This window comes from Lithobates pipiens, unplaced genomic scaffold, assembly GCF_037356315.1.
Source record: "Lithobates pipiens isolate NorthernLeopardFrog02 unplaced genomic scaffold, aLitPip1_a1.2 Scaffold_13, whole genome shotgun sequence".
NCBI classification, from domain to species: domain Eukaryota; kingdom Metazoa; phylum Chordata; class Amphibia; order Anura; family Ranidae; genus Lithobates; species Lithobates pipiens.
The window spans coordinates 10,804,015-10,830,734 of record NW_027507718.1 but is presented as its reverse complement, the minus strand read 5'-3'; the positions used below and the strand labels follow the sequence as shown (position 1 = coordinate 10,830,734).

The following is a 26,720-nucleotide window of genomic DNA, read 5'->3' as shown; positions in this document are numbered from 1 at the left end:
CGAATCACCTCTGCGATCGGTGAGTCGGAGAACAGATCCACCAGCCTCTGATGTCCACCATAGAGATTATCGGTGGACCAGATGGTCATCGGAGTCTCTATGATCGGAGGCCGGGCGCAATGTTATGAGGCCACACCCGGCCACTGCATTCCAAAAAAAAAAAAAAAAAAAAAAAGGCACCGCCTCGGCTGAGAAGCTGCGATTGGTTTTTAAAAAATTTTAGGCTTTCCAGCCTAGAGGCGAGATGTGGTGTCTTATTGACACCATATCTCACTGCAACATGCCATATTCCTATTACAAGGGATGTTTACATTTCTTGTAATAGGAATAAAAGTGATCAAAATTATTATTATTTTTTTTTTTAAGTGTCAAATTATAAAATTTTAAGTAAAATTAACAATAAAATATATATATTTTTTAAAGTGCCCCCGTCCCTGTGTGCTCGCACGCAGAAGCGAACGCATACGCAAGTCCCGCCCACATATGAAAATGGTGTTGAAACCACATGCGAGGTGTCGATGCGAACGTTAAAGCGAGAGCAATAATTCCTGCTCTAGACATTCTCAAACTCAAAACAGGTAACCAGTAAAAAAAAATTTTTAAAGCGTTGCCTATGGGGATTTTTAAGTACCGAAGTTTGCCGCCATTCCACGAGCGTGTGCAATTTTGAAACATGACATGTTAGGTATCCATTTACTCTGCGCAACTTCATCTTCCACATTATGCAAAAAACTTGGGCTAAGTATTTTTTTTTTTTTTAAAGCATGAAACAAAAACAAAAAAAACTGCATTTGAAAAATTGCTGCACAAATACCGTGCGATATAAAAAGTTGCAATGACTGCCATTGTATTCTCTAGGGTCTCTGCTAAAAAAAAAAAAAAAAAAAAACATATATAATGTTTGGGGGTTCTATGTAATTTTGTAGGAGAGAAATGGCAGAATTGGCCTGGTGAGCAAGTGGTTAAAGACACCATGAGACGGAAAACAATAAGGGAAGAAAACATACAATAGTAAGGTACAGTTCTAATACTTTATCACCTTCATTAGAAGCGGATACTTGAGCACTTGCGTCGCTATAGCTGCCCCTAGGATCTCTCAAACAGACATGTCAAGATGCCGGTTTCTCCCTACTGAGAACTAGTGTTTCCTTACAAAGGGCCTTCCATCCATTGTCAAATGCTAAAAGATACCAACCATGGTTTTGAAAGTGTGATCTTGCTGCAATGATGGTAGTACTGATGAGAATTAGAAGGCGCCCACCCCCCTTTTCTTTTTGTACACCTTTTCTTCTCTCCACCACAGGCTCACAAAGTTCTACATTATCCTTAGAGTTTCCGTTCTCTAGACTACATACATACTTTAAGGCTATATACAATTATATGATAACACAATTAGCATTTTATAGCATGTTGCGTCTTTACCATGACAATAATGCACAGGTTTCTTATGGTGCGACTGATGCGTTATTTGCATGGTAAAGACTCTACATGGCATAAAATGCTAAGCATGAATTGTAAATATTTTGGACCAGCTTGATCCAAATTGACTATTTAAATCACCAAGACATGCAGCTGCTCTCATCCCTGTATGAACTGTATGTAGCCTCAATTACATACGGTATACAGCACTATGTTCCGGCATTGGGATGGAAACAAACCATCCCATAACTGAATCAAAATTCAAAGTACATCACAGTGAACCCTGCTCAGCCATTCACAGGCAGCTTTGTATATTCTAAAGGAACACAAAGCTTCCTCTGATTGGTGGAGTCCAAGAGCATGACTTCATCCACTTGTCTCCAAGCCTTGGCTAGAGGATGCTGATGCCACGTGTTCATTTGGAAAATACAAAGCTCCCTGTGAATGGCTGAGAAACAGTCAGACATCATTTTGTTCCAAGTGTGTGACAGGAAGACCCCATTCCACTGTCGGAACATAGCACTGTATTACTGTATGTAGCTAGGGCTACATATATGCCATACAGTACTGAGATTTGCTGCATATCTTAGTGAAGTAAATGGTTAATCTGGATAAGCTTGGTCCAAATGAACTATACAACTTCACTTAAAGCTGGAGATCAACTTTTAATGTCTGGACAACATGATGTACACTTGGTTATGATGCTCCAAACATAGGATATCACAAAAAATAGATCTGATACAGCAAGTGTTAAAGGGTGCATGAATGTCTATAGGTCTTAAGATTTCAAATGTTTACAGTTGAAATATATACTGCACCATGGCTAAGCTACATTTGCCATTCAAAATTACTTTTTAACTGTCTTATGTACTTTGAGCTATATAATGCAGAACAAGTCCCGATCCAGGGATGAGCGTACAGCATTCTGAAACCTTACAGCAGAATACAGGACTTAAAACACAAAGTATTAAAAAACTAAAAACATAAACCCTGATTTTTTTTTTTTAAATCAAAAAAATAAAATTACCTTTAACATTCTCATAAGCAAAATGGAAAAAATCCACAAAAAAAAAAAAAAAAGTATTGAGATGTTTTGCATGACTGATAAGGAAACGTCTGAAAACCGAATTAAGGTTAAGCAAAAATACAAACATTACATGCAATGAGGTATTTACATAAAAAGATGCCTCATATTTAAGCTATCCACAGTAATAATAAAATCATGTTTGTAAATACAGCAGCTGTTCACAAATGTTTTAAACAATTTTACACAATTCCTGACACAATAAATATAATTCACTTTTCAAAAATATCTCTTTTCTGTAAAGAAAATTAGGAATTTCAGTCAATTGGTAAACCATATATAGAATATGTAGCGCTGCACTGCAATTAAAATGGCATGGGCGGAAATGGGCACCATAGTTCTGTACAGAATAGCGCAACTGTCCAACTGTGACAGTCAGTTAAAATATTAAAAATAAATTAAGAAAAAAGGTGCCCGTAATAAGAGAATTAAAACACGCTATTACATTTCATCTTTGTCATACTGAGGTTAAAATAAAGTAACCCTTTTTTTGTGTCCAATGTTATTTCATTGCTGCTGTTTGATGACTAGAGTTGATCTTGACGTAAACTTCATTCCACGTAGAAGGCATACAACCTGGACGGCTTAAATCCCCATCTGTGGCAGTGTGCCATCGCCTTTACGATTCTTGTTGTGTCCTCTTCTGAGAGGCTTTTCCCTGAGATATGTATTTACTGGAAAGGCTGCCTAGGGAAAAATAGAAAATGTGTCTAGATGCTGTTTTATGGAAAGCATACACAAAGATCATGGTCTTCAAGGGCAACATTTTTTTTAAATCTGTTTGCAGCCAGCAACACCTTATGATCTGCGGACTACTAATTACAATTACAAAGTTAGGGATGCTATTTTGTTTTAAAGCCAATTGTAGTTCCCTCCTCAATTATACAAAAGTCAGGTTTGGTCACAAGAAAAGTTTTTTTTTTTTTCTTAACCCTCTCCAGCTGAAAACTCACTGCTGGCAGAGGCATGCACGCTAAAGGCTGTGGTGGTCTTATGTAAGAGCAGTTTATGTACAGTGGATTGACAGGCTACCTGTCCTGCCATCACTACAGCTCTGCAATCAGCAGAGTATGTGTTCTCTGCCAAACGCATAACCATAAGGATGATGGGAAGCAAGGTGGGGCTGTCAGACTGCTTTACAATGCTGCTTTCACACAACACACAGTAGTATTTTGTGTATAATTAAACAAGTAACGGCTCCAAACTAAATAAATCATTTATGTGCAAAACAATGCGATTTCAGCTGTCCCTTTTCAAGTGAATTTACACCTTATCCCTTTCATGACTAAGCCTATTTCTGACATTTGGTGTTTACAAGTTAAAAATCATATTTTTTGCTAGAAAATTACTTAGAACCCCCATACATACATATACGTGTGTGTATGTGTATGTTTATATATCTCTATCTCTCAGAGAATCTGGCGATTGTAGCAATATTTTATGTCACGCAGTATTTGTGCAGCGGTGTTTTAAACGCAACTTTTTGGGAAAAGGGTCACTTTCATGAATTAAAAAAAAAAAAAAAAAAAACAGTATAGTTATCCCAATTTGTTTTCTATAACATGAAAGATGTTACGCACAGTAGATAGATACCAAACATGTCACGCTTTATAATTGCGCGCACTCTTGGAATGCGACAAATTTGGTACCTAAAAATCTCCATAGGCGACACTTAAATTTTTTTTTTTTTTTTTTTTTACGGTTGCCAGGTTAGAGTTAGAGGAGATCTAATGCTAGAATTATTGCTCTCGCTCTGGCTATCGTGGCAATGCCTCACATGTGTGATTTGAACACTGTTTACATATGCGGGTGCGACTTCCATATGAGTTTTCTTTGCTGCGCGAGCACGCGGTGACGGGGGTGCTTTGAATTTTTTTTTTTCTTATATTATTAAATTGTGTTTTTAAAATAAATACATTTGATCACTTTTATTGCTGTCACAAGGAATGTAAACATCCCTTGTGACAGTAATAGGTGGTGAGAGGTACTCTTTATGGAGGCCTCTCAGCGGCTGAGACAGGTGTCAGTCCAGGCACCTGGCGGATCCAGACTGTCATTTTCGGGATGATGTGGTGCCTGGACTGAAATCCGTGACATTTGCAGAGAGCAGACTTCAGCCCGCTCTCTGATGAAAACGGGTCACAGGAGTGCAAAACTAACTGCATTCTTGTGATCTATACGAGAAGTCCAGCCAAACGAGCTTTGGCTGGACGTCTCCTTTAAAGAACACCTGACATTCATTTAGTTATATTCAAGTCCAAGATAAAAGGCATACCGTATATACTCGAGTATAAGCCGAGATTTTCAGCCTCTTTTTTGAGGCTGAAAGTGCCCCCCTCGGCTTATACTCGAGTCATCGCTGTCTGCCCGCTCGATCAGCGTGTCGAGCAGACAGACAGCGGCCATTCTAGAATTCAAAAGCCGCGCCTGTGAGACGATGCCCGTGATAGGCGGAACACAGGCTGCTGGGAAATTGAGTGTTCCGCCTATCACGGACATCCGATAGGCGGAACAGCAGTCAGTGGGAAATTGAGTGTTCCGCCTATCACCGACGGAGGCGCGGCTTTTGAATCCTAGAATGGCCGCCGACGAAGAGCTGAAGGACGGAGGCTCGGCTCGGGACGGGACGGGCCGGGACGGGCCAGGCTGGACGGGCCGCAGGCTGGACGGGCCGCAGGCTGGACGGGCCGCAGGCTGGACGGGCCGCAGGCTGGACGGGCCGCAGGCTGGACGGGCCGCAGGCAGGCTGGACACAGGTAGGCTGCACGGACACACACACACACACACACACACACACACACGGATGCATGGACACACACACACACACACGGATGCATGGACACACACACACACACACGGATGCATGGACACACACACACACACACACACACACGGATGCATGGACACACACACAGGGATGGATGGACCCACAGGGATGGACGGACACACAGGGATGGACAGGCATGTCTCACCCTCGGCTTATACACGAGTCAATAATTTTTTCCAGTTTTTTGGGGGTAAATTGGGGGCCTCGGCTTATATTCGGGTCGGCCTATACTCGAGTATATACGGTAATTTGACACAACGCCATTATATAGCATTGAAAATAACTGTGGCTGTAAGAAACTCCTAAAAATTACTTTTAAAACTGCACAGAATTATAGTTCAGAGCTGGTTATTTGCAGCTAAAGCACCCGGGGTCCTTTTAGGGAGAACCATAGTTTCAACTCACCTGACTGAGGAGTGAAAGATATTTTTTGTTTTTTCCTATCATCTTGTGATGGTACTACCTGAAATGCAAGAAATACATTCTGTAACATACACGATGAATAAAAAACTAAAACATCTACTCTTGGCACAGAAATCACAGCCAGCCCTAGATGCATGTGTGTGGGCATGAAAGCCTGCCCCCTTTGTCGCTAAGAGGTTACCAAGCTATTACATTAAATAGAGCGCCAACCAAAAATGTTGTATAGTGTTTAAGTCTGGGTTAATGCCTCTGTCTGTTTATTGAGATCTCTCTACCCATTAGGCAGATTTTCGCTTTGTTCCAGTCACCCAGTAAGGAACTCGTCACCAAAGGCAGAAAGCGAAGGGAAATCTTTCCAACTTGTACACAGTCAGGAAAAACCTGGTAAAGGTTTATAACCTGTCATTAAGGCCTCATTTACACTGCTGCTAAACAGACGTTTAGAAGCAGTTAGGCATTTTTTTCAACTGCTCCCAAACGCCCTGCTAGGTTATCTTATCAGTACACGTACACAGGTTCATTTACAGTCATTTGTAGGCCATTGAGTTTAGAGGCATTTTTGGAATGCAAAAAAATAAAAGATGGGTTCAGAAGCTGGCAGGACTGGCTTTGATCAGGAGACCACTGTGACAGCCAATTACAGTGGTCATATGATTGTTCCCGCCCCCTATACATGCAGACCTATTAAAAAGTATGGCGGAGCTGGGCAAGGAGGAGTTAACCAATTTCCCACTTACCGGGATAAATCGAGTCTGTGGTTTCTGAGGGCTGGCTGCAGATGGCGATCCATACAAGATATCAGACTTGGGGCTCCCTGTATTGGAAAATAAATACACAGAAGTCAGAAAAAAAAACTGATTTTTAAATACAGCTTACCTGTAAAATCCTTTTCGTTGAATACATCACGGGACACAGAGCAGTTATTCATGACTATCTGGGTTATACGCTACCGCTAGGTGATTGGACACTGGCAACCAATAGCAAGAAGGTTCCTTCCATATAACCCCTCCCATATGGGAATTGCCTCAGTTTTGTAGCAAGCAATGAAAAAAGTCCCAGGAAAGAGGGGAGGGAGCTTGGTGTCCCGTGATGTATTAAAAAAAAAAAAAAAAAAAAAAGGATTTTACAGGTAAGCTGTATTTAAAAATCCGTTTTTCTTCATCATACATCACAGGACAGAGCAGTTATTCATGACTATCTGGGATGTCCTACAGCAATGCACCTGAGGGGAGGGATACACAGCTTAGACAAGTCCCAACTGTCCTTTGGCCCTATAAGGCCACCTGCAACACGCTATGACCAAAGACTGTCTCCTCTCGAGACCTGACATCCACCTGGTAAAATCCGGTGAATGTGTGAACTGAAGACCAAGCGGCTGCCCTGCAGCCCTGAGCCACAGACACTCGTCGATGCACTGTCCGTGAAGCACTAACCCCTCTAGTGGAATGTGCTTTCAGGTCTCTCGGTGGAACCCTGTGCCTCAAATCATATGCCTGAACAATAGTTTGGCGAATCCATCTTGAAATAGTTGAAGTCGTAGTTGCCTGTCCTTTCTTAGGACCCTCAGGCAGAATAAAGAGTCAGTTTTCCTGAAAGGGGCTGACGCCCTTAAGTAGATTTTAATAGCCCTTACTACATCCAGCGAGTGGAGTAACTTTTCTTCCTTAGACCCGGGATTTGGAAAAAAGGAGGTCAGAAGGATATCCTGATTCAAATGAAAATTGGAAACTGCTTTTGGCAAAAATTCCCGACAAGGGCGCAAGACTGCCCTGTCCTGGTGCAGAATCAAGTAAGGTTCTCTGCATGAAAGGGCGGTTATCTCAAACACTCTTCTGGCCACCATGAAGACTAACTTCCTGGTCAACAGGACTAAAGGAATCTGCTTAATAGGCTCAGAGGGTAGATACTGAAGGGCTGATAGTACCAAATTCAAGTCCCAGGGGCATAAGGGGGGCTTAATCGGTGGTCTTAGGTGCGTCACTCCCTTAACAAAGGTACGCACCAAGGAATGGGCTGCAATTGGTCTTTGGAAAAAACAGATAAGGCCGAAATCAGATCTTTAATTGTGCCCAAGGCCATTTTTAAGCGTACTCCTGCCTGAAGGAAAGAAAGGATCTTTCCAATTGTATACTTACGAGGGTTCCAACCTTTACCTTCGCACCAGGAAATGTTTGATTTCCAAACTCTGTAGTTAATGGCCCTGGAAACCGGTTTCCTAGCATTTATCAGAGTGGACAAGGCTGCACCTCTAACCCCACACCTCTAACCCCGTGGTCCTTTATTACCCTGGCCTCAATGGCCAGGCCATCAAATTCAGCGATCGTAAAGCAGGATGAAATATTGGTCCTTGGGACAATAGATCTGGGCGTAACGGAAGGAAGGAGCAACGGGTCCCCTACTGCCAATTTCACAATTTCCGTGTACCAGGACCTCCTGGGCCAGGCTGGGGCCACCAGGATCACTGGTCTTAGTTCCTCTTGTATCCTGCACAGCAGATGCGGCAGGGATTTGGATTGGAGGAAAGGCATACAGCAGGGAATACTGGTGCCAAGGAGTTTCATAGTTCGTAAGGTTGAATAAAGACACCAGTCCAACCTGAGTGTCTACAATTGCCCCTATCCCTGCACATTGCACACTCACATCGGTCCCTACCCTCAAGGAGCCCACAATCCAAGGTCCCCATTCATATACTAGGGCCAATTTTGGACAGAAGCCAATTAACCTACCTGCATGCCTTTGGATTGTGGGAGGAAACCGGAGTACCCAGAGGAAACCCACGCAAGCACAGGGAGAACATGCAAACTCCAGGCAGGTAGAGTTGTGGTTGGGATTTGAACCATCGACCCTTGTTACTGCTAGGTGAGAGTGCTAACACCAAGAAAGACCTGCTAACCTTGCATGGTAGACATTATCACTAACCACTACACCACTGTGCCACCCAATAAAAGTAATCAACACAACTCCAGCGCTAAGATTTTTTGGTCTTATGCTGGCCATACACCATACAATTCTCCTCCATGGATCTCCCCCATATCTATCAAAAACCATATAATATGAGGCCAAATCTAAACACCTTCAATGTGTTTGCAATCAGACAGACCCATGTACCACATAGCTGAAGGTAAACCCAAAGGAAATTGAATAAGAAAATTGCATGGTGTATGGCCAGCTTTGTTGGAGACAACCTATCAAAGTCAGATTAAAAACTAGTGATTCCGAGTGGTATCCAGTGCAGCTGAAAAAACTTCCGGAGAGAGGTTCACATGAATACAATTTAAAATCAGCGCTCAGTGGAACTCAACATAAATACAATTAAAAATATCACATTTGATCAAAAGAGAAGCACAGAGGTAAAATCATTAATATTCAGCACAGCAGTGAGGGATGTACTTACTGCACAGTCAAGTAAAAATCCAAAAGTAGGAATTAAAAGCAAAAAGTAATAGTACACTGTGCCGCCTTACTTCAGGAAACAAGGGATTCATAGCTCCATGTTGCAGTAAATTGGCAATTCACTTATCGCAGGCTGCTGTCCACGTAAACATGTGCGCTGTTTTAATCTAAAATTGAGATGACCAGGGATCAGACAGCGCTGCGCAAAGACAGTCACCAGAGTACCGCTATTCACGATGAGCGGCATCCGCCGTGTGGTGAAGAGGGGAGAAGCCCAAGTCGACAGGAACGACCGGAAAAGGACAACCACCACTACTACTGAAGCTCAATAAGTTGCCGTCACGGTAACTTATTGAGCTTCACTGACCACCCTTTCCTTCCTTGTCTGGGTATCTCCCCTCTTCACCACACGGCGGGTGTCATGGGATGCCAACCCGATGTCTCCCGGACATACACTATAGGACGCCGCTCATCGTAAATAGAGGTACTCTGGTGACTGTCTTGGCGCAGCGCTGTCTGATCCCTGGTCATCTCAACTTGAGATTAAAACAGCTGACATGTTTTTTAAGTGGACACCAGCCTGCGATAAGTGAATTGCCAAGTTACTGCAACATGGAGCTATGAGTCCTCTATGCTTTGGCTGCCCATTAATAGATCTATAGCCGAGAGTTAACCACTTGTTTCCTGAAGGAAGGCGGCACAGTGTACTTGACTTTTGCTTTATTCCTACTTTTGGATTTTCACTTGACTGTGCAATAAGTACATCCCTCACTGTTGTGCTGGATATTAACGATTTTACCTTTGTGCTTCTCTTTTGATTAAATGTGATATTTTTAATTGATTGCATTTATGTTGAGTTCCACTGAGCGCTGATTGTCATGAATGCAAGAGGATCCTTGTTTCTGGACACAAATCTGTCCAGTTTGGCATTGAACCTGGATGCTAGGAGATCCACATCCAGGGTCCCCCAATGCTGACAAATCTGGAACACCACCTCAGGATGAAGGGACCATTCCACTGGCAACAACTTTTGGCGACTTATATAGTCTGCCTTCCAGTTGTCTACCCCGGTATGAATACCGCCGACAGAAACGGCACATGCCTCTCTGCCCATCTTAATATGTGATCCACCACTTTCTGAGCCGCTACGCTCCTGGTGCCCCCTTGGTGGTTGATATAAGCGACCACTGTTGAATTGTCGTTTTGAACTCGGACTGGGAGACCCTGCAGCTTGGTCATCCAGAAATGCAGAGCTAGTTGGGCTGCCCGAATCTCCAAGAGATTGATGGGCAAGGCCCTCTCTGCTTGAGACCACTGTCCCTGGGCCGACGCTTCCCCCAGAACTGCTCCCCAGCCCAGACGGCTGGCGTCCGTGGTCACAACTTTCCAGGCCACTGGTGGAAAGGATTTTTCGCCCTTTAAATTGCTGGTTTTTGACCACCAAGTTAGGCTCCGTAGAGTCAGTTACAGTGGTTTTGTTCCAAGCCCTTAAAATGTTGCTCTGGAACAGCCTGGAGTGGAATTAAGCATAAGGGACTGCGCTGAAAGACTAAACCATTTTGCCCAATAGCCTCATACTAAGGCGAACAGATGTTTTTTCTTCTCTTTTCACCCTCCGGACGAGCTCCACTATGGAGTTGATCCTTACAGGAGGTAGAAACACCTTTTTTTGGACAGTGTCCAAGTTTAGGCCCAAGTACATTAATACCTGAGTGGAGAGAAGGTTTGATTTGTTTATATTCAGAATCCAGCCTAGGTGTTGCAAAATTTGTACGGTCTTTAGGATGTTTTGGACCAGGATGGGATGAGATTGATTTTTCAAAAGAAGATCGTCCAGATATTCTACCACAGCAATTCCCTGGGATCTTAGGACCGCCAATACAGGGGCCAGCATTTTTGTGAAGACCCGAGGAGCCGTGGCTAAACCTTACGGCAATGCGACAAATTGAAAATGTCGCCCTTCTAATGCGAAACATCGAAACTATTGATGCGGCATGGAGATGGGGGCATAAAGGTATGCATCCTTGATATGTATGGATACCAAGTAATCCCCTTTCTTTAGGGATGTTACCACTGAGCGAGTCGATTCCATACGGAAACTTCGGACACTTAGAAACAGATTGAAGATCCAAAGTGGGCCTTACCTCCCCATTCGGTTTCGGTACGATGAACAGGTTTGAGCAAAACCCTTTGAACCTTTCCCCGTGCGGGACCTCGATCACTCCCTGCTTTTGCAGATGCTAAGGCTAGGAGCAGACATTTCCTTTTCTCTGGTTCCGCTGGAACCCTTGAGCTCAAGAACCGAGTCGGAGGGAACTCCTGAAACTCCATCGTGTAACCTGGCGTTATGATGGAAATTACCCACTTGTCCTAAACCTGTTTTTCCCAAGCATCCAAAAACAGCCAAAGTCTCCCCCCCCCCCCCACCCGTAAGAGCAGGGGCATCCTTCACAGGGTAGACTTGGAACTGGGCTTGTTTGACCTTAGAGTTCAGGGTTTTTTCTGACCCTGCGCTTTTTTTAAAACCGGACTGCTGAGGCCGTCGATACCGATTGGGAAAAGAAGAACTAGGTCCTGGAACACGGAGAATCTTAAAGGAGGGTCGCTTATTCTTCCTACTAACAGGAAACAAAGTGCTTTTCCCACCCTATATCTTTTGGATATACCTATCCAGATCTTCGCCAAACAGCCGTTCACCATGAAAAGGAAAAGCTGCAAGAAGCTTTTGCATGGTGTTTCGGCCGACCAGTTTTTCAGCCACAAGACCCTGCGCATATGCACACAGACAGAAGTGCTCAACAAGACATCTGTTGGATCGCATATTTTAATGCATCTACTGCAAAGCACAAGGTGTGAGGGAGCTCCGATAATTCCTCAGTAGCTTCTCCTTGACAAGGAAGGTTCCTGACCAATTTCTTAACATGATCTTTTAAGGACTGGCAGATGCCAATAGCCGCTATTGCTGGCTAAACCAGCTACTATAAAAAGGAGGCCTTTAGCAAGGTTTCTAGCTTTTTATCGGCCGGATCCTTAAATACCTGGGTGTTATCCACCGGGCAGGTCAAACTTTTATTTACTGAAGAAATGGCGGCATCCACCAGAGGTGTACCCCACTTCTTGAATTTCTCCTCCATAGGATACAAGAGGGGAAACCTTTTTGGAGGCAAATATATCCTGTCAGGATGATCCCAATCTGCATAGATCACCTGTTCTAACAACGGATGCACAGGAAATGCCTGGGAACCCTGCTGAGGTCGAAGAGAACCCAAAGTAGAACAGGAGGGTCCAGTTTCCTGGACTGGGGGTAATTTAAACCCAGCTCAAACCATCTCTGTCAGAGAATGGACAAATAATTTTTGGGAATGGGAGGCTGAGAATGGCTTGTCCGAGCTAGACTCTCCCGTTGAAGAGTCCTCAGCTTCTCCTCCCAGAGTAGTAGTGGGTAGTGGCTGCTTAGTTGTCCCTTCAATGGGCTTAATGTTATTTATGGACAGGTTTGAGGAGGGCAGCCTGTATATCGATCTGTACTTCATTGCTGGAAAGACCTGAACACCTACACATGTGCAAGGACTGCTCGCAAGTGTTTAAGCCCCATACATACTGAGTTTTTCCTTCAGATTTACCAAAACCATGTAGTAGAAGGGCCTGCCTGATTGCATACAAATTGAAACTCTTAAGGTTTGAACTCATATTATATGGTTTTGGTAAATCTGAAGGAAAAACTCAGCAGAAAAAACGGATAGTGTGTATGGGGCTTTAGTTGATCAGTTTCTGTAATCCCCCTACATGATGATATGACCTTAATTCTGTTACAAGCAGAAACTCGCCAGCAACAGAATTTCCAAATAGAGCATTCACTTGATCATACTGTTTCACTGAAGCACTGCAGAATATTTTTTTTGGCAGAAAAGTAGTGACAAGTATAAGCAGGCAAGTTTATGCTTTTACCAAATCCCGATGCTGAAGAGCAACTGCCAGTGACAGGATTGCTAGTGTGATTTGAGCCTTACACTGTCTGCTGATAACAAATGCATGTTTAAGTCATCCCTCAGAATAGAGAACTACAGATATATGGACATTAAAGTCCATGGATATGGTTATACAAGGAATACATTAGTACATACTCATGGCTCACTTTACAATTTCCCTTGATCCTACCAATATCTAGACCATAGGCGGTGGATGTATGATCAGTCATATTTGGCTATCAGCGCAGATGGCAATGGCAAAGACTGCTACTCACAGGCCAAGACATTACTATGAAAGCCCTAAATGCATTAGTATTGCCAACTTAAGTGCAATATTCTCATTCTTGGAGCTTTACACTTAACGTAGATGGCAAAGAACAAGTCCACTGTTGACAAGCAGATAAAAAAATAAAATAAGTAAAAGGGTGTCCTTTAGGCATAACTGTTCCTGTTTTCTATAACTTACCATTTACTATGCCAGGTTATGCCACAAACTGTCTGGAGCATTTGAAGACACATCAAGGGGTTTGCATTGTAAAAAGCCAAGTTTTCTATCTTGTCCTCAAGTAGTGCAGATGAATGTCAAAAGTGTAATCCTGTGCAACTTACTGGCAGAAAAGTAGCATTGAAATCAACCATGCCATTTAGTAAAGTGAGGTGGGAGGGCAAATCCGTCTTTGCCACAATGGGTCACTCACCTGCTGCCCCTTTATATTGAGGGCATTCTTTCTTGATGTGGCCCTCCCGTCCACAAATGAAACAGCGTTTTTCCCTAAGCTCTCGGTCGTCTTGTCTTCTCCACTTTTCAGAGGCAGATCTAGGTGTCCTATCTTTGCAGGGCTCGTTGTTGCCCCATGTTCCTTGCTGTGCTTTTCGTGGAGTTGTATGTAGCTCTCTGCCATCTATGCTTACACCACCTCCCTGCATACTCATTTCCTTGTCCTCAATTTTTCTTTGCGGCCTCTTGTCTGGGTATCTTTGGTTTGCGGCATTTTCAGGATTACGCCTTCTAACTCTAGTTAAAAAAAAAAAATGGATGTAAAATTTAGGATTAAATATAAAGCCCAACAACATGCAAAAGTATATTTAAAACCATGAACAAAAATGCAACATATTGCAGCCTTCAGTCAACTGAGTTGGCTGCATTAGCTTTCATTTTTCAGCCTAAAAATATTTCAACAACAAAAAGGATAGCTCTTCAACTGGCATTTTCTGTACAGCTCCGTTTCTTATGGTGAAAGTGCATGTAGTACTTTCGCTCTAATGCTACCAATATCTAACCATAATAGCGGGGTCCAACTTGCCCCTCTACCATCTTGCAGCCGCCAATCCAAGAAAAGCTTTGAAGGATACTGCCGATTCATTATTGCAGCTTTTGTCGACTGAACACTTTTCACAGACAAGCAGCAGCAAGAGTAATGCGGGGCGGTTGCATACTCTTCATTCGAATTCCTGCACAGGCTGCACATATGAATCAGCCATCTCCATTAAAAAATAGAAATGTGTAAATGTGTGAAAATCTCATGCCAATTATGAGTGTAGACTGCTGCACTTTTATCACTCCTTGCATACAAGGAGATAATGTAAGAAAAAATATAAAAAGGTTGAGCTGGAAAGAAAAAAAGAAGAAAAAAAAAAAAAGGGAAAACTCTTATTTAAAAAAAAAAAAAAGTATAACAAACAGTATCAACTGGTGATAAAGAGTCCAACAAACAATTTTTTTTTTTTGTCCATGTGCATCAAAAAAATATTCCATTGGCATTCCAATACCAACTGGATGTGCTATCCACCATTCCCAGTGATAATAAAGTATAACAATCCAAATTAAAATTGGCCTCTTACCAACTCCCAATGACCTCTAGATTATAAGATCAAACGCATGAGGCAAGTCAATGCCTGATGCCTGGCCACATCCTCTGTACGTCTCTCGACCTTCAAGAAGAGCTCCTGACTCGGCGTCCCCACACCACTCACTCTGGACTGGCTTCACACTGAAAGTGTATTCCACAGCTTGCCTCACTCAGGATGATCACGGTGCTTCACTCAGGTGTGTATGCAGGATAAGGGAACATAGAAAGAAGGCTCATCGCATAGTATGAAAACTGGGTGTGCAAGTTTAATTATGCACTTAGAGATATTAGACAGTAGAGAGCATGGCGATCACCAACAAATCTGGATGTTCATGTCACAGCATCCAGATTTGTTGGTGATCTCCATGCTGGATCATCCTCTTGCTACGCCCATTATTATCTCTGTAAGTGCATACTTTAGCTTAAACACCCCGTTTTTTACATACTACGCGATGAGTATTCTGGGTTCCCCTATCCTGCACACACACCTGAGTGAAGCACAGTGATCATCTTGAGTGAGGCAAGCTGTGCTGGGACGCTGTGGAGTACACTTTCAGTGTGAGCAGTCTGGGGACGCCGAGTCCGGAGCTGTCAGATCCATCCATCCTGGAAGTCAGGAGACACACAGAGGATGTGGCCAGGCATCAAGCATTTACTTACCTCATGCATTTGATCTCTTATAATCTAGAGATCAGAAGTTGGTAAAAGTCAAATTAAATGTTTTAATTTTTGCACACTGCTCTCCTTCATTTAAAGTGCTTGCTTATGGATTTTGGTGGTTACTGGTGCATGGCAAACTTTTTGGGAACTCTGTAAAAGGTACTTACCCTTAAGTCTGTTAAGTAGCACATAAACTGCAGTAGAACCTAGTGCTAGAGTCAAGGATCATTATCTACACCAATATTAATTTTAGTATATAAGTAAAATGAATAAATGCGGCGCTACCTAAAAATAATAATATACTAAAGTGCAATAACTACAATAAATTGCAGACTAAAAGTGCAAAGGTGAATCCACCTCACTATAGTGATATGATGTGCAATGATAGAACATTAAATATGTTACATCTAATATAGAATAAAATTGATAATCATATACGTGCATAAATAATCAAAAATCATAAGTGAAATACATTCCAAAGTACAAATGCGTGACTGTCCACTGCAAACTTCAGTGCCAAACTTGTGCACCACCAGTTTCCCCCAGCCTCTCACCTCAAATATATAGCATAAAAGCGCTGTATATACCCAGATGCTACTCCGTCCTTATCCGTCCAGCCTCAATTATATACCGCTGTACGTATACGGTTACCACTTCCCCAATTTCTCCAAGTACATCCAGTTACAATTGGTGGTACATAGGGAATGGAAGAAAGACAAGGGGGGGCTCTCATGTGTAGTATCAAAACACAACTTTTATAAATATCCTCACTTACATATAAGCAGATGGCAGCGAATTCGTAGAAAACACGAACTTCCGGTCTCGACCGGAAGTGATAAGTGTAACACCTAGCTCCTTCCCTGACGCGTTGCGTCACAACCTTGTGACTTTATCAAAGGGTAAAGGGAGATAGGTGTCCTCGGAGCTTATATGCGGTCAGCGCCGTCGTCATAGCAACCACAGACGGCAGCGCCTCCGCATACATATACAGAACCTCTTCGTAATAGCATTCAATAATTGAAATATATGCCTACATAGAATAGGCATATAACATAGGTATTCAAAAGCACAAACCACATTGGAGAGGTGACAATAAGGTGATCAAAATTAGTCAGGCTGAATCCCGGTGGATACATGAACTCCGTACTTTGACACCTTTAGGTCATAACGTAGAATTCGATCTCAACTGTTTCATCTCTAATTTTTAATATATATTTATATAAGAGATTTTTTAAGTATTTAATTAGAGAAAGTTCGCACCTTATTTTTTCTAAAAATACAATTTTAATCAATATATATTCCTATCAGTACTGTATAGTTCTAAAATATTGTCAATTTATGGTGTATATTATTTTATCACATTTTTTATATATCTACACCTATTGATGTATTGAGTTGTCATTCATCTAACAATTAGCGGTAATAATAGTCTGGGGAGACATGAATTTTTATATTTTGGCTTTTATTTTTATGCGATACTTGTAAGAAGATGATATTTAGATTTGTTAACACATTTTTATACACATTTTTTTACAATTTTAGGATATTTTACACATATAACATGTTTTTATTACTGGAAGAGCAATTTTGAGGTATAACCACTAGATGTCGCTCTTTATGTTATATACTACGGTGTATTTTTATCAGAATTCATATGTATTATTTTGCTAGATTATTTCTTGGATTAGCAAAATGTTTGTAGTTTTATATTTATGTAGGCATATATTTCAATTATTGAATGCTATTACGAAGAGGTTCTGTATATGTATGCGGAGGCGCCGCCGTCTGTGGTTGCTATGACGACCGCGCTGACCGCATATAAGCTCCGAGGACACCTATCTCCCTTTACCCTTTGATAAAGTCACGAGGTTGTGACGCAACGCGTCAGGGAAGGAGCTAGGTGTTACACTTATCACTTCCGGTCGCGGCCGAGACCGGAAGTTCGTGTTTGCTACGAATTCGCTGCTATCTGCTTATATGTAAGTGAGGATATTTATTTATTAAAGTTCTGATTTGATACTACACATGAGAGCCCCCCCTTGTCTTTCTTCCATTCCCTATGTACCACCAATTGTAACTGGATGTACTTGGAGAAATTGGGGAAGTGGTAACCGTATACGTACAGTGGTATAATTGAGGCTGGACGGATAAGGACGGAGTAGCATCTGGGTATATACAGCGCTTTTATGCTATATATTTGAGGTGAGAGGCTGGGGGAAACTGGTGGTGCACAAGTTTGGCACTGAAGTTTGCAGTGGACAGTCACGCATTAGAAGCCACTTTATATTTGTTGCATGGACTTTGCTGTATGGTCACCAATTATTTGCATGGACTTTATTTGATGATCACCATTTATTATTGCATCCTGCACATTATTGCTTATTCAGCATGTTCCCTTTTTTTTATATATTTTGTACTTTGGAATGTATTTCACTTATGATTTTTGATTATTTATGCACGTATATGATTATCAATTTTATTCTATATTAGATGTAACATATTTAATGTTCTATCATTGCACATCATATCACTATAGTGAGGTGGATTCACCTTTGCACTTTTAGTCTGCAATTTATTGTAGTTATTGCACTTTAGTATATTATTATTTTTAGGTAGCGCCGCATATATTCATTTTACTTATATATTTTTTTGGTGTAGAGATCACTATTTTTTTGCTGGCTGCTTCCACATTTTTTAGATATTTAGTAGTAGTTAGGTGGAGCGCATTAGTACCTTTCGTTTACAATTAATTTTAGTATGCAACGAATTCAAAATACACATTTAATCCCCCACTATGCAAGCACTGTGCAACAAGGCGACTTACTTTCTTCTCATAGGGCAGTCTTTCATAAAGTGTCCAATTTTGCCACAGATTCTACAACATCTGTCATTGGGAGCAAGTTCACCTTCAGTCAGTACATCTGGATCAAAGAAATACTCCTATGGAAGAAAAAAACAAAAACAAAACATTGTTCAAAACAAATGTTCGTGTGCTATCCTGAGGGACAAGCATGGTAAATAACAGACTATAAGACCCCCTTCACATTGGGGCTGCGGCCACATTAGCGTTGCTCACTTCAAAAGGTAAAAGGGTGAAAAGCACCTAAGTTGAGGCGCTGCCCGTTCATTTCAATGGTAAGGGCATTTTTGGAGCGCTAAATACAGTTGTCCCAAACCTCCCCAAAGATGCTGCTTGCGGGACTTTTGCCAAAGTCCCACAAGCGCACAGCCCCAGTGTGAAAAGTAACACTAAAATGAATGGGAGGCAGTTTTGAGGCGCTTTACAGGTGCCATTTCTAGAGCTAAAAGGGGTCTAAAGGTATCTGTCATTTTGTTGCAAACAATATGCTGCAAAAGAAAAGCATATGAAAGTATGGTTTTACATTCTCTCCTTCACTCTTCAGTTTTAAAAGCCCACATCAGGAGGAATAGCGAGTGGCTGGCTCCAAAACACAGGGCACGCTTTCAAAGTAAGAAAGCTTAGATAACATTTCTTCAGAATTATATCCTGACTGTAATCCAACAACCTAACCTCTTCAAGCTACCATGGTAACAAGCCAAATTATGGGGGTAGACAACACCGCGCAAGCCTCATATGCATCGGCAAAAAAAAAAAACACCTTTTGCCTTTGCTAGGAGTTCACCCAGTACTAAAACGTCAAATACTATACCAACATGGTCACCAAGTCAAATATATTTACCATTGTAGAGCGATATTCTTTTGGAAAAATTTTCATTGGGGTGCCAAATACACGCCTTCCATTGATAAAACCTTTCATTATAAAATTAGTCACTGCAAAAAGGAATAGAGAAAAAAAAATAAAAATACTTTGTCAAATCCAAAAACCATTGACATTTTTGAGCATTACAATTCCACAAAGTCAATAGATGTACAGTATACCAACAGCTGTTTTCAGTGCTATAAAAAGAAGAGACACAAACCAATAGGATTAACAAATGTAGCGTGTAGCACTGTCCGTGATGGAAATGAGTATCAACGTTAATAAAAGTTATAAGCATGGAATTTTGACTTCATTGGAAATACAAGATTCCAACCATGTGATAAAGTTGCTAAAGGATGCACCAACCCATCATGGTCAAGGTTAGTATCCCTAATGCTACTTGCAGTATTCCTTTAAACTCTGATGAGAAAGGGCTAGGACGGTCACAGATTGTTTCAAACTATAAATCCTAGATATCCTTTTTAATAAAAGTTCATCACAGTTGTTAATATACATTTTCTAATGAAAAAATATATATACTATGCATATTTTACAGACACCTACTCTTTCGCGACAATCCAGCACCCAGATTGTGATTTAGGTCAAAAGGATCTATATTCAAAACAGAAAAACAAAGTTAGTATGGTTGCACAAGGGCCTTTTTCACTACATTTAAAGTGGAACACCACCCAAAACCCATTTTGGATAGGAGGGAAATCATTTTAAAATGTATTTCTTGACATTTTAAAGTTAACACTTTCTAGTTTAAAATGGCATTAGTGAACTTGTTTACCCTTTGACCGGAGACTGATGAAAAGTTCACCCTTACTAAAAAACTGACTATGCAGGTAAGGGTGCCTGCAGATAAAAACAAACTATGCAGCTTTGACCAACAATAAAATAATGCCCTTATTATAAGTGTAGACCATCCACATACCACTAGAAGTCTGGCCACAAAACTGTCAGGGAAGGCTTCAAGCTGTCTTGCCTTGTTAGGACATTCCCAGCTGATCCAAACCCCCTTGTATGTGCTCGCTCCTGTCTCTGTAGCCATCAGCTCAGACATTGTGATGAAGAGTTTGTAGACCATGCATGTGCGGGTGCTTCAGAGCTTGCCTTTTTGATGGTGAGGGTAAGCAGTAAGTGTGCGTCTTAGCAACACGTCATATCTGGAAGTTTTTCAGCTTGGCTTCAGGAGGTATGTAAATGGCCTACGCATATAGCAAGGGCAGTAGCCAACTTTAAGTAAAGATGTACAGTTTTATTTTTATCTACAGGCACCTTTTTGGTAAAGAAGAACTAACCCTTTTAGGTAGAATGGAGTCCCAGCCAAAAGTGGGAGGTTGGCTACCCCATCCCTTAAACTGATATGGATAAGAACTACAACAGGAACTAATGGCCTCCCATTTCCACTGTCTGTACCGACATGGCCCAATCCAAAACTAACTGCCTACCAATGCATCTTTCCCTTGTGAAGTGACAAACAGGTGCCTAGCTTTAAACCTACAGCACTATCCCAATGGTGTGCAACAGGAGTCTGTAGTTTATAGCCAGGCTTTAAGAACACCTTCCAGGCCCTTGACTCCTTGCTTGGGTTGTCTTGTGGAGCATTCGGCTCTACCTCTATAACATTCACCCTTTTATAAGGGAGGGCTCACACTCTTGCTACAGCGTTTTATTACAACTGTCAGCTGCAGTTGCAGTGTTCCTTTGCATCTTCACTTGCCAGTAGGGATGCAAAGGATCAAAAAACTCACGGATCAGAACGTTCCTCGGATCAGAGTCACGCATCAGCAAATAACTGAATTTGCAAAAACCTGTGGAAACTCCACCACCATATAGTCCCCACTGTAATATCCACGTCATCTCCGCCACTGTAATATTGGCCAAGCATGGCTGGGTATTGGCAGAGTATTGAGGGATGGCTGCGACTGCAATTGTTACAGATCCAGCCCACAGCGCTGCCATCTGATCACTCCCCTCCACTGTGCAGATCGGTACACAGAGGGGTTCCTCTCTCCCCTCTGTGTACTGACCTGTACAGTGGAGGGGAGAGATTGGATGGCAGCAGCGCTGTGGGTTGGATCTGTAGTGCCCACAGCGCTGCTCTGACAATTGCAGTCACAGTCATCCCTCAATACATTTGACGGAGCGATCATATTGTAAACGACCAATGATTGCATCAAGATGGCCGCCGCTCCGGAGCTAGGCCGAAGCCGCAGCCTTTACTAAGGCAGAAAAGCACTCCGCGGATCGGAGCGTGTGCCGATCCGAACAGGGTGACCCATTCAGATCACAGATCAGTGGCGATCCATTGCACCCCAACTTGCCAGTAAAGTCAAGGGAGCCACAGTGAAGTGTCTCAGGTCTATTATGTGCATGAAACCGAAGTCCTCCAGCCTTTATAAAAATAGAAAAAAAGGGTAGAAAGCACATATGAGTTTGTCAAGCTAAAAACCCTATGCAAGTATAAAATTGGAGTTTTTACCTTCAATGACTATGTATTTGGAAGTCCACTGCTTTTTAAAAGTGGTTAGCAAGCTTTTTCTTCTAATAGAAATGACATGTTCTTTAAAATCAAAATCTTCAGTATAAAAACGAAGAAGCCCCAGCCATAGTTCACCAGGAGACTCCTTATTTTTTCCATAATCTGGCCAGTACTTTGGCTTAAGAAGAAAAAAAAAAAAAAAAAAGATTAAACACACCATTTAAAAATAAATCAATCTGTAGAATGGGTAGAAGGTTAGTTGTTCATAGCAACCCCCTCCAGTTTATAGAGGACAACACTAGCTAACACAAAGGGTGTAACAAGTCCACTTAAGATGGTGTGGCACTTTGTAAAATCTGAAAATCTTCTCTCTCAGCAGTAAATGGCCAGAACTGTAGCAGCCAGAAAATAGGATATTTTTTTTTTAAACAGCTTACCTGTAATCCTTTTCTTTGAAGTACATCACGGGACACAGAGCCATAGTAGTTACTATGTGTGTCCCATAGCAATGCCATCTGAAGGGAGGAAGACAATAAAAGTAGAGCACCAAGAGACTAGAGGACTTCTACTGCTGCCTGCAGTACACTGCGCCCAAAGGCGATATCCTCATGATCTTTTACATCTACTTGATAGAATTTGGTAAATGTATGGACTGAAGACCAAGTTGCGGCCTTGCAGATTTGAGCCATGGAGGCTTGATGATGCACTGCCCAGGAAGTACTGACAGCCCTGGTGGAGAGTGCTTTAATATGAAAAGGTGGAATTTTCCTCTTTAACCCAAATGCTTTAACAATCACTTGACTAATCCATTTATGAATAGTAGATTTTGATGCTACCTGTCCTCTTAGGACCTTCTGGCAACACAAACAAACATCTGTTTTACGATATCTCAGCAGTCGCGTTCAAGTAGACCTTGACCGCTCTCACCACATCAGGGGAATGTAGTGTCCTTTCTTCCGCAGAAGAAGGTTCTGGAAAAAATGAAGGCAGAATAACCTGGTTTAAATGAAAACCTGACACTACCTTCGGTAGATTCGGATGAGGACGTAATACCATCTTATCCTTGTGAAGGATCAAATATGGCTCTTTACAAGAAAGAGCAGCCAACTCTTATACCCTTCTTGCAGGAGATATGGCAACAAGAAAAATGAATTTCCTTGTCAAAAGGACCAAGGGAATATGTCGTATTGGCTCAAAGGACTGTTTCTGTAACGCTGACAGGACTAAATTCAAGTCCCAAGGGTTCAGGGGTGACCTAACCGGAGGATTAATCTGCATTACCCCCTGAATAAAGCTACGAACCAGAAAGTGCAAAGCAAGTGGTCGTTGTAAAAAAAACAAAAACAAAAAAAAAACCAATATGGCTGACACCAGGCCTTTGATAGTACTTAAGGCCAGCTTCATTTCTAATCCCATATGTAGAAATTTAAGGATCCTACCTATGACATTTCTTGGGGTGCCACCCCCTGGATTCACACCAAGAGACATATGCCTTCCAGACTCCAATATAGGACTCTGGAGGCCATTAACCAAAGTAGATGCTACTGAACACAACAGCCCACGCTCCCTCAGAATGTGGGTCTCAATAGCCAAACCATTAAATGTATCGCTTGTAAGGTAGAATGGAATAACGGACCTTGCGAGATAAGGTCTTGTCGGGGTGGTAGGGTCCATGGGTCCCCTACTGACATCTTTATGATCTCTGCATACCAAGATCTCCTGGGCCACAAGAATCACCGCCTTCCCCTCCTGCTCGATCCTGTGAAGTTGCGGAAGCAACAGAACAGGAGGGAATGCATAAATCAGTGAAAACTGATCCCACAGGAAAACCAAGGCATCTGTTCCGCATGCCAGCGGATCCTTTGTCCTTGACACAAAGTTGTTGATCTTTTTGTTAAACCTGGGGGCAAACAGATTGGACGCAAACAGATCCACATCCGGCCCAAGTTAGGATAAGATTCACAGCAGTGGCATTGGATTTTGATGGGACAATTCTGTAATCTGAGCATCCAGGCCTTCAGGGCTAGGCATGCTGCCCGAATCTCCAGAATATTGATGGACAAGGTCATTTCTAATTTGGACCATTTTACTTGGGCAGATGCCTCTTCCAGGCCTGTTCCCCAGCCCAGAAGGCTGGCATCTGTCCTGTTACCACCTTCCAAGTAACTAGTAGAAAGTATTTTCCTTTTTGGAGATTCTTGGATATCAACCACTAATTGAGGCTCTGACGCACTTTGGGGGATAAACACATTGAGAAGTCCAGAGCTTGGATCTTCTTGTTGCAAGTTGACAGGATATGGTTTTGCAGCAGTCTTGAATAAAACTGCGCATAATAGCATCGAAAGAAGCCACCATCTTTCCCAACAATTTCATGCAAAGTCAAAAAGGAGTGAGTCTGTTTTGATCAACTGAATCAGTTCCCTTATGGAACTGATCCTACCCTGGGGGAAAAACAACCTCTTTGGAGCTGTATCTATGATCTGCCCCAAGTACTGCAATCCCCTTGATGGTTTTAAGGAGGATTTTTCTAGGTTGAAAATCCAACCTAGGTATTCCAGATAGCTGACTGTGGTGACCACACTTTGGTTTTAATTGGGCTACTGATTGATCCATCAAGAGTAGATCGTCTAAGTAGGCTAGTATCATTATACCTTGACCCCCTAACATGGTTAAAGGAGGAGCCAGGACCTTTTTAAACACTTGAGGTGCAGTAGCTAGACCGAAGGCAGAGCTACAAACTGGAAATAAAGATTTTCTCCCTTGAAGCGTAGACATTTCTGGTGAGCGGGGAAAATCGTCTCATGGAGAAAAGCATCCTTGATGACAATTGATTCCCCCTTGTGGGATGGAGACTACTGATCGGATTGACTCCATGCCAAAAGAACGGTATTCAAAAAAAACATTGAGATCTTTGAGATCTAAAATGGGTCTGACACCCAGTTAGGTTTTGGAATCGTGAAAAGGTTTGAATAAAAACCCAATCCTTGCTCTTCCAGGGGGACTACCAATATCACTCTGAGACAAGAGTTGATCCAAAGCTAGACATTTTTTTTCCCTAGATCTCTGGGAACGGTTTTATCTAAGAAAACGAGGAGACGGGAACCCTCGGAAACTAGTTTGTAACCTACAGAAATTGAGGAAACCTCCCATACGTCTTGACATTGTTCCTGCCAGACCCTTGAAAACTGTAGAAGCCTTCCTCCCACTCGAGCGAGCGGGGTGCCCCTTCATAAAGAGGCTTTAGTATTTTGTGAGTTTCCTCCCCCAGGTCCTCTTTTGGCCCTGGGACTAACACTGAGGTTTACCTCTTGAACCTGACGGTGGAGGCCGTCATGACTGCCTGGAGGCTGATGCCCCTGGATCTTTTTAACCAGTAAAAAAGGGAACTTTTCCCATTAGAAATTCTTTGGATATACCTATCCAGATTGTCTCCAAATAACCGTTCACCATAAAAATGGGAAACTGTCCAAGAGCTTTTGCTGACTAACTTTGCAACCATAGGATTCTATGCACATGTACCAGCCCTAGAATGAGCTGTGAGGCCTGGAGAATAGAATCTTTCATAGCATCTACTGTAAAAACACAACCCTTCTGAAAGCCCAGCCAAATCTTGGGCCTGCTGATCAGAAATAATCCGGAGTACCTCCATAAACTGGTCTTTTAAGGACTGAGATACTCTGATCGCTGCCAGCCCAGGCTGAACCTGCGAGTGAAATATAGCTTTTAAAAAGGAATTCCAACTTCTTATCTGTGGATTCCTTTAGCATATGAGCATTGTCTATTGGACAAGTCAGATACAGAGGATATAGCAGCGTCAACTGCTGGAATTCTTTATTTGTTATAGAACTTTTCCTCCATAGGCTAAAGTTAAAATCTTTTTTGGAGGAAAAATGGTATTTTTGTACTCACCGTAAAATCCTTTTCTCTGCAATTCACCGACCGACACAGCTCCTCTCTGTAACTAAATGGGTTGTATAGCCTGCCACATTAGGAGAACTAGGCAAAATTGTTACACAATACACAGAACTTTTAATCCCACCCCAGGGGGGCACAGCCTGTGCTATCAACCTTCCTCACTGCTCATAGCAGCTTCAGTTTTTATTTTGCCTAGTAAGGAGAATGACCTAGGGACCCTGCGAGCCCTCTCGGTCCATTTTTTTGCTGCAGGTTTGATGTTTTTGTGTTGGACTCCAGGGAAGCGAGGGTTTTTCTCCCCTCAGACAAATTTCTGACTCTCAGGTCTGCAGTCAATCTCCTGTTGGACCACAAGTGGTCGTCACTCCGCTTTTGCATGCGAGTGTGGGGACTCATGGTGGCCTCCTTCGAGGCAGTACCTTATGCCCAGTTTCACACCAGAGTCCTGCAGAAGGAGATATTGACAAAATGGGACAATTCTCTGTTGTCCCTTGATCGGCAGATCCAGGTGAGCCAAACAGTCAAGGATTCTCTGATCTGGTGGTTGAGGTCCCCGGGGCTTCAGTCCGGAAAATCGTTTCTTCCTCTGAACTGGACGGTGATCACTAGGGACGCCAGTCTGTCCGGCTGGGGTGGAGTGATGGGGATTCAGACTGGCGTCCGTAGTGATCACTTCCATCAGCCTCTTCCTGGTCCCTTGAGAGAATTGGTCATCTCTTGCCCCTTGTTCCTCAGCATGAGAGTCCTGAGCAATGGACAGGGACCTGTTATGCTTAGTCCCGCTCTGGGATGCGATTAAAGCATCAATTTATTTTTTTTGCTCCAAACTTAGAATGGTTGGAGATAAAAAAAAAAACCTCCTATACATATAAACACAGGGGCTATAATGCTAAAAGCAGCTGCAACCCTTGCCCCTCCTGGTGGCTCATTCTGACCCGCCATATTACTCTCAGGGGAGGATGCCCTCTTTT

General features: G+C 42.4%; 1 protein-coding gene across 3 annotated transcripts in view; it reads right to left on the bottom strand.

Annotated features, from left to right (window-relative positions):
* Positions 1 to 2,069: 2,069 nt before the first annotated feature.
* Positions 2,070 to 26,720, bottom strand: part of TUT7 (terminal uridylyl transferase 7) — a 125,803-nt gene continuing 101,152 nt past the window's right edge. For 2 of the 3 annotated variants that reach the window (XM_077474828.1, XM_077474829.1), the window contains exons 22-29: positions 21,835 to 22,012; positions 19,911 to 19,958; positions 19,326 to 19,417; positions 18,449 to 18,564; positions 13,813 to 14,129; positions 6,491 to 6,567; positions 5,736 to 5,793; positions 2,070 to 3,186 (exon numbers count right to left, since the gene is read on the bottom strand). In XM_077474828.1, coding sequence (XP_077330954.1) covers positions 3,089 to 3,186; positions 5,736 to 5,793; positions 6,491 to 6,567; positions 13,813 to 14,129; positions 18,449 to 18,564; positions 19,326 to 19,417; positions 19,911 to 19,958; positions 21,835 to 22,012 — 984 coding nt within the window. In that variant the 3' untranslated portion in view covers positions 2,070 to 3,088. Of the gene's footprint in view, positions 3,191 to 5,735; positions 5,794 to 6,490; positions 6,568 to 13,812; positions 14,130 to 18,448; positions 18,565 to 19,325; positions 19,418 to 19,910; positions 19,959 to 21,834; positions 22,013 to 26,720 lie in introns of all 3 variants that reach the window. The other variant, XM_077474830.1, reaches the window with a different exon arrangement.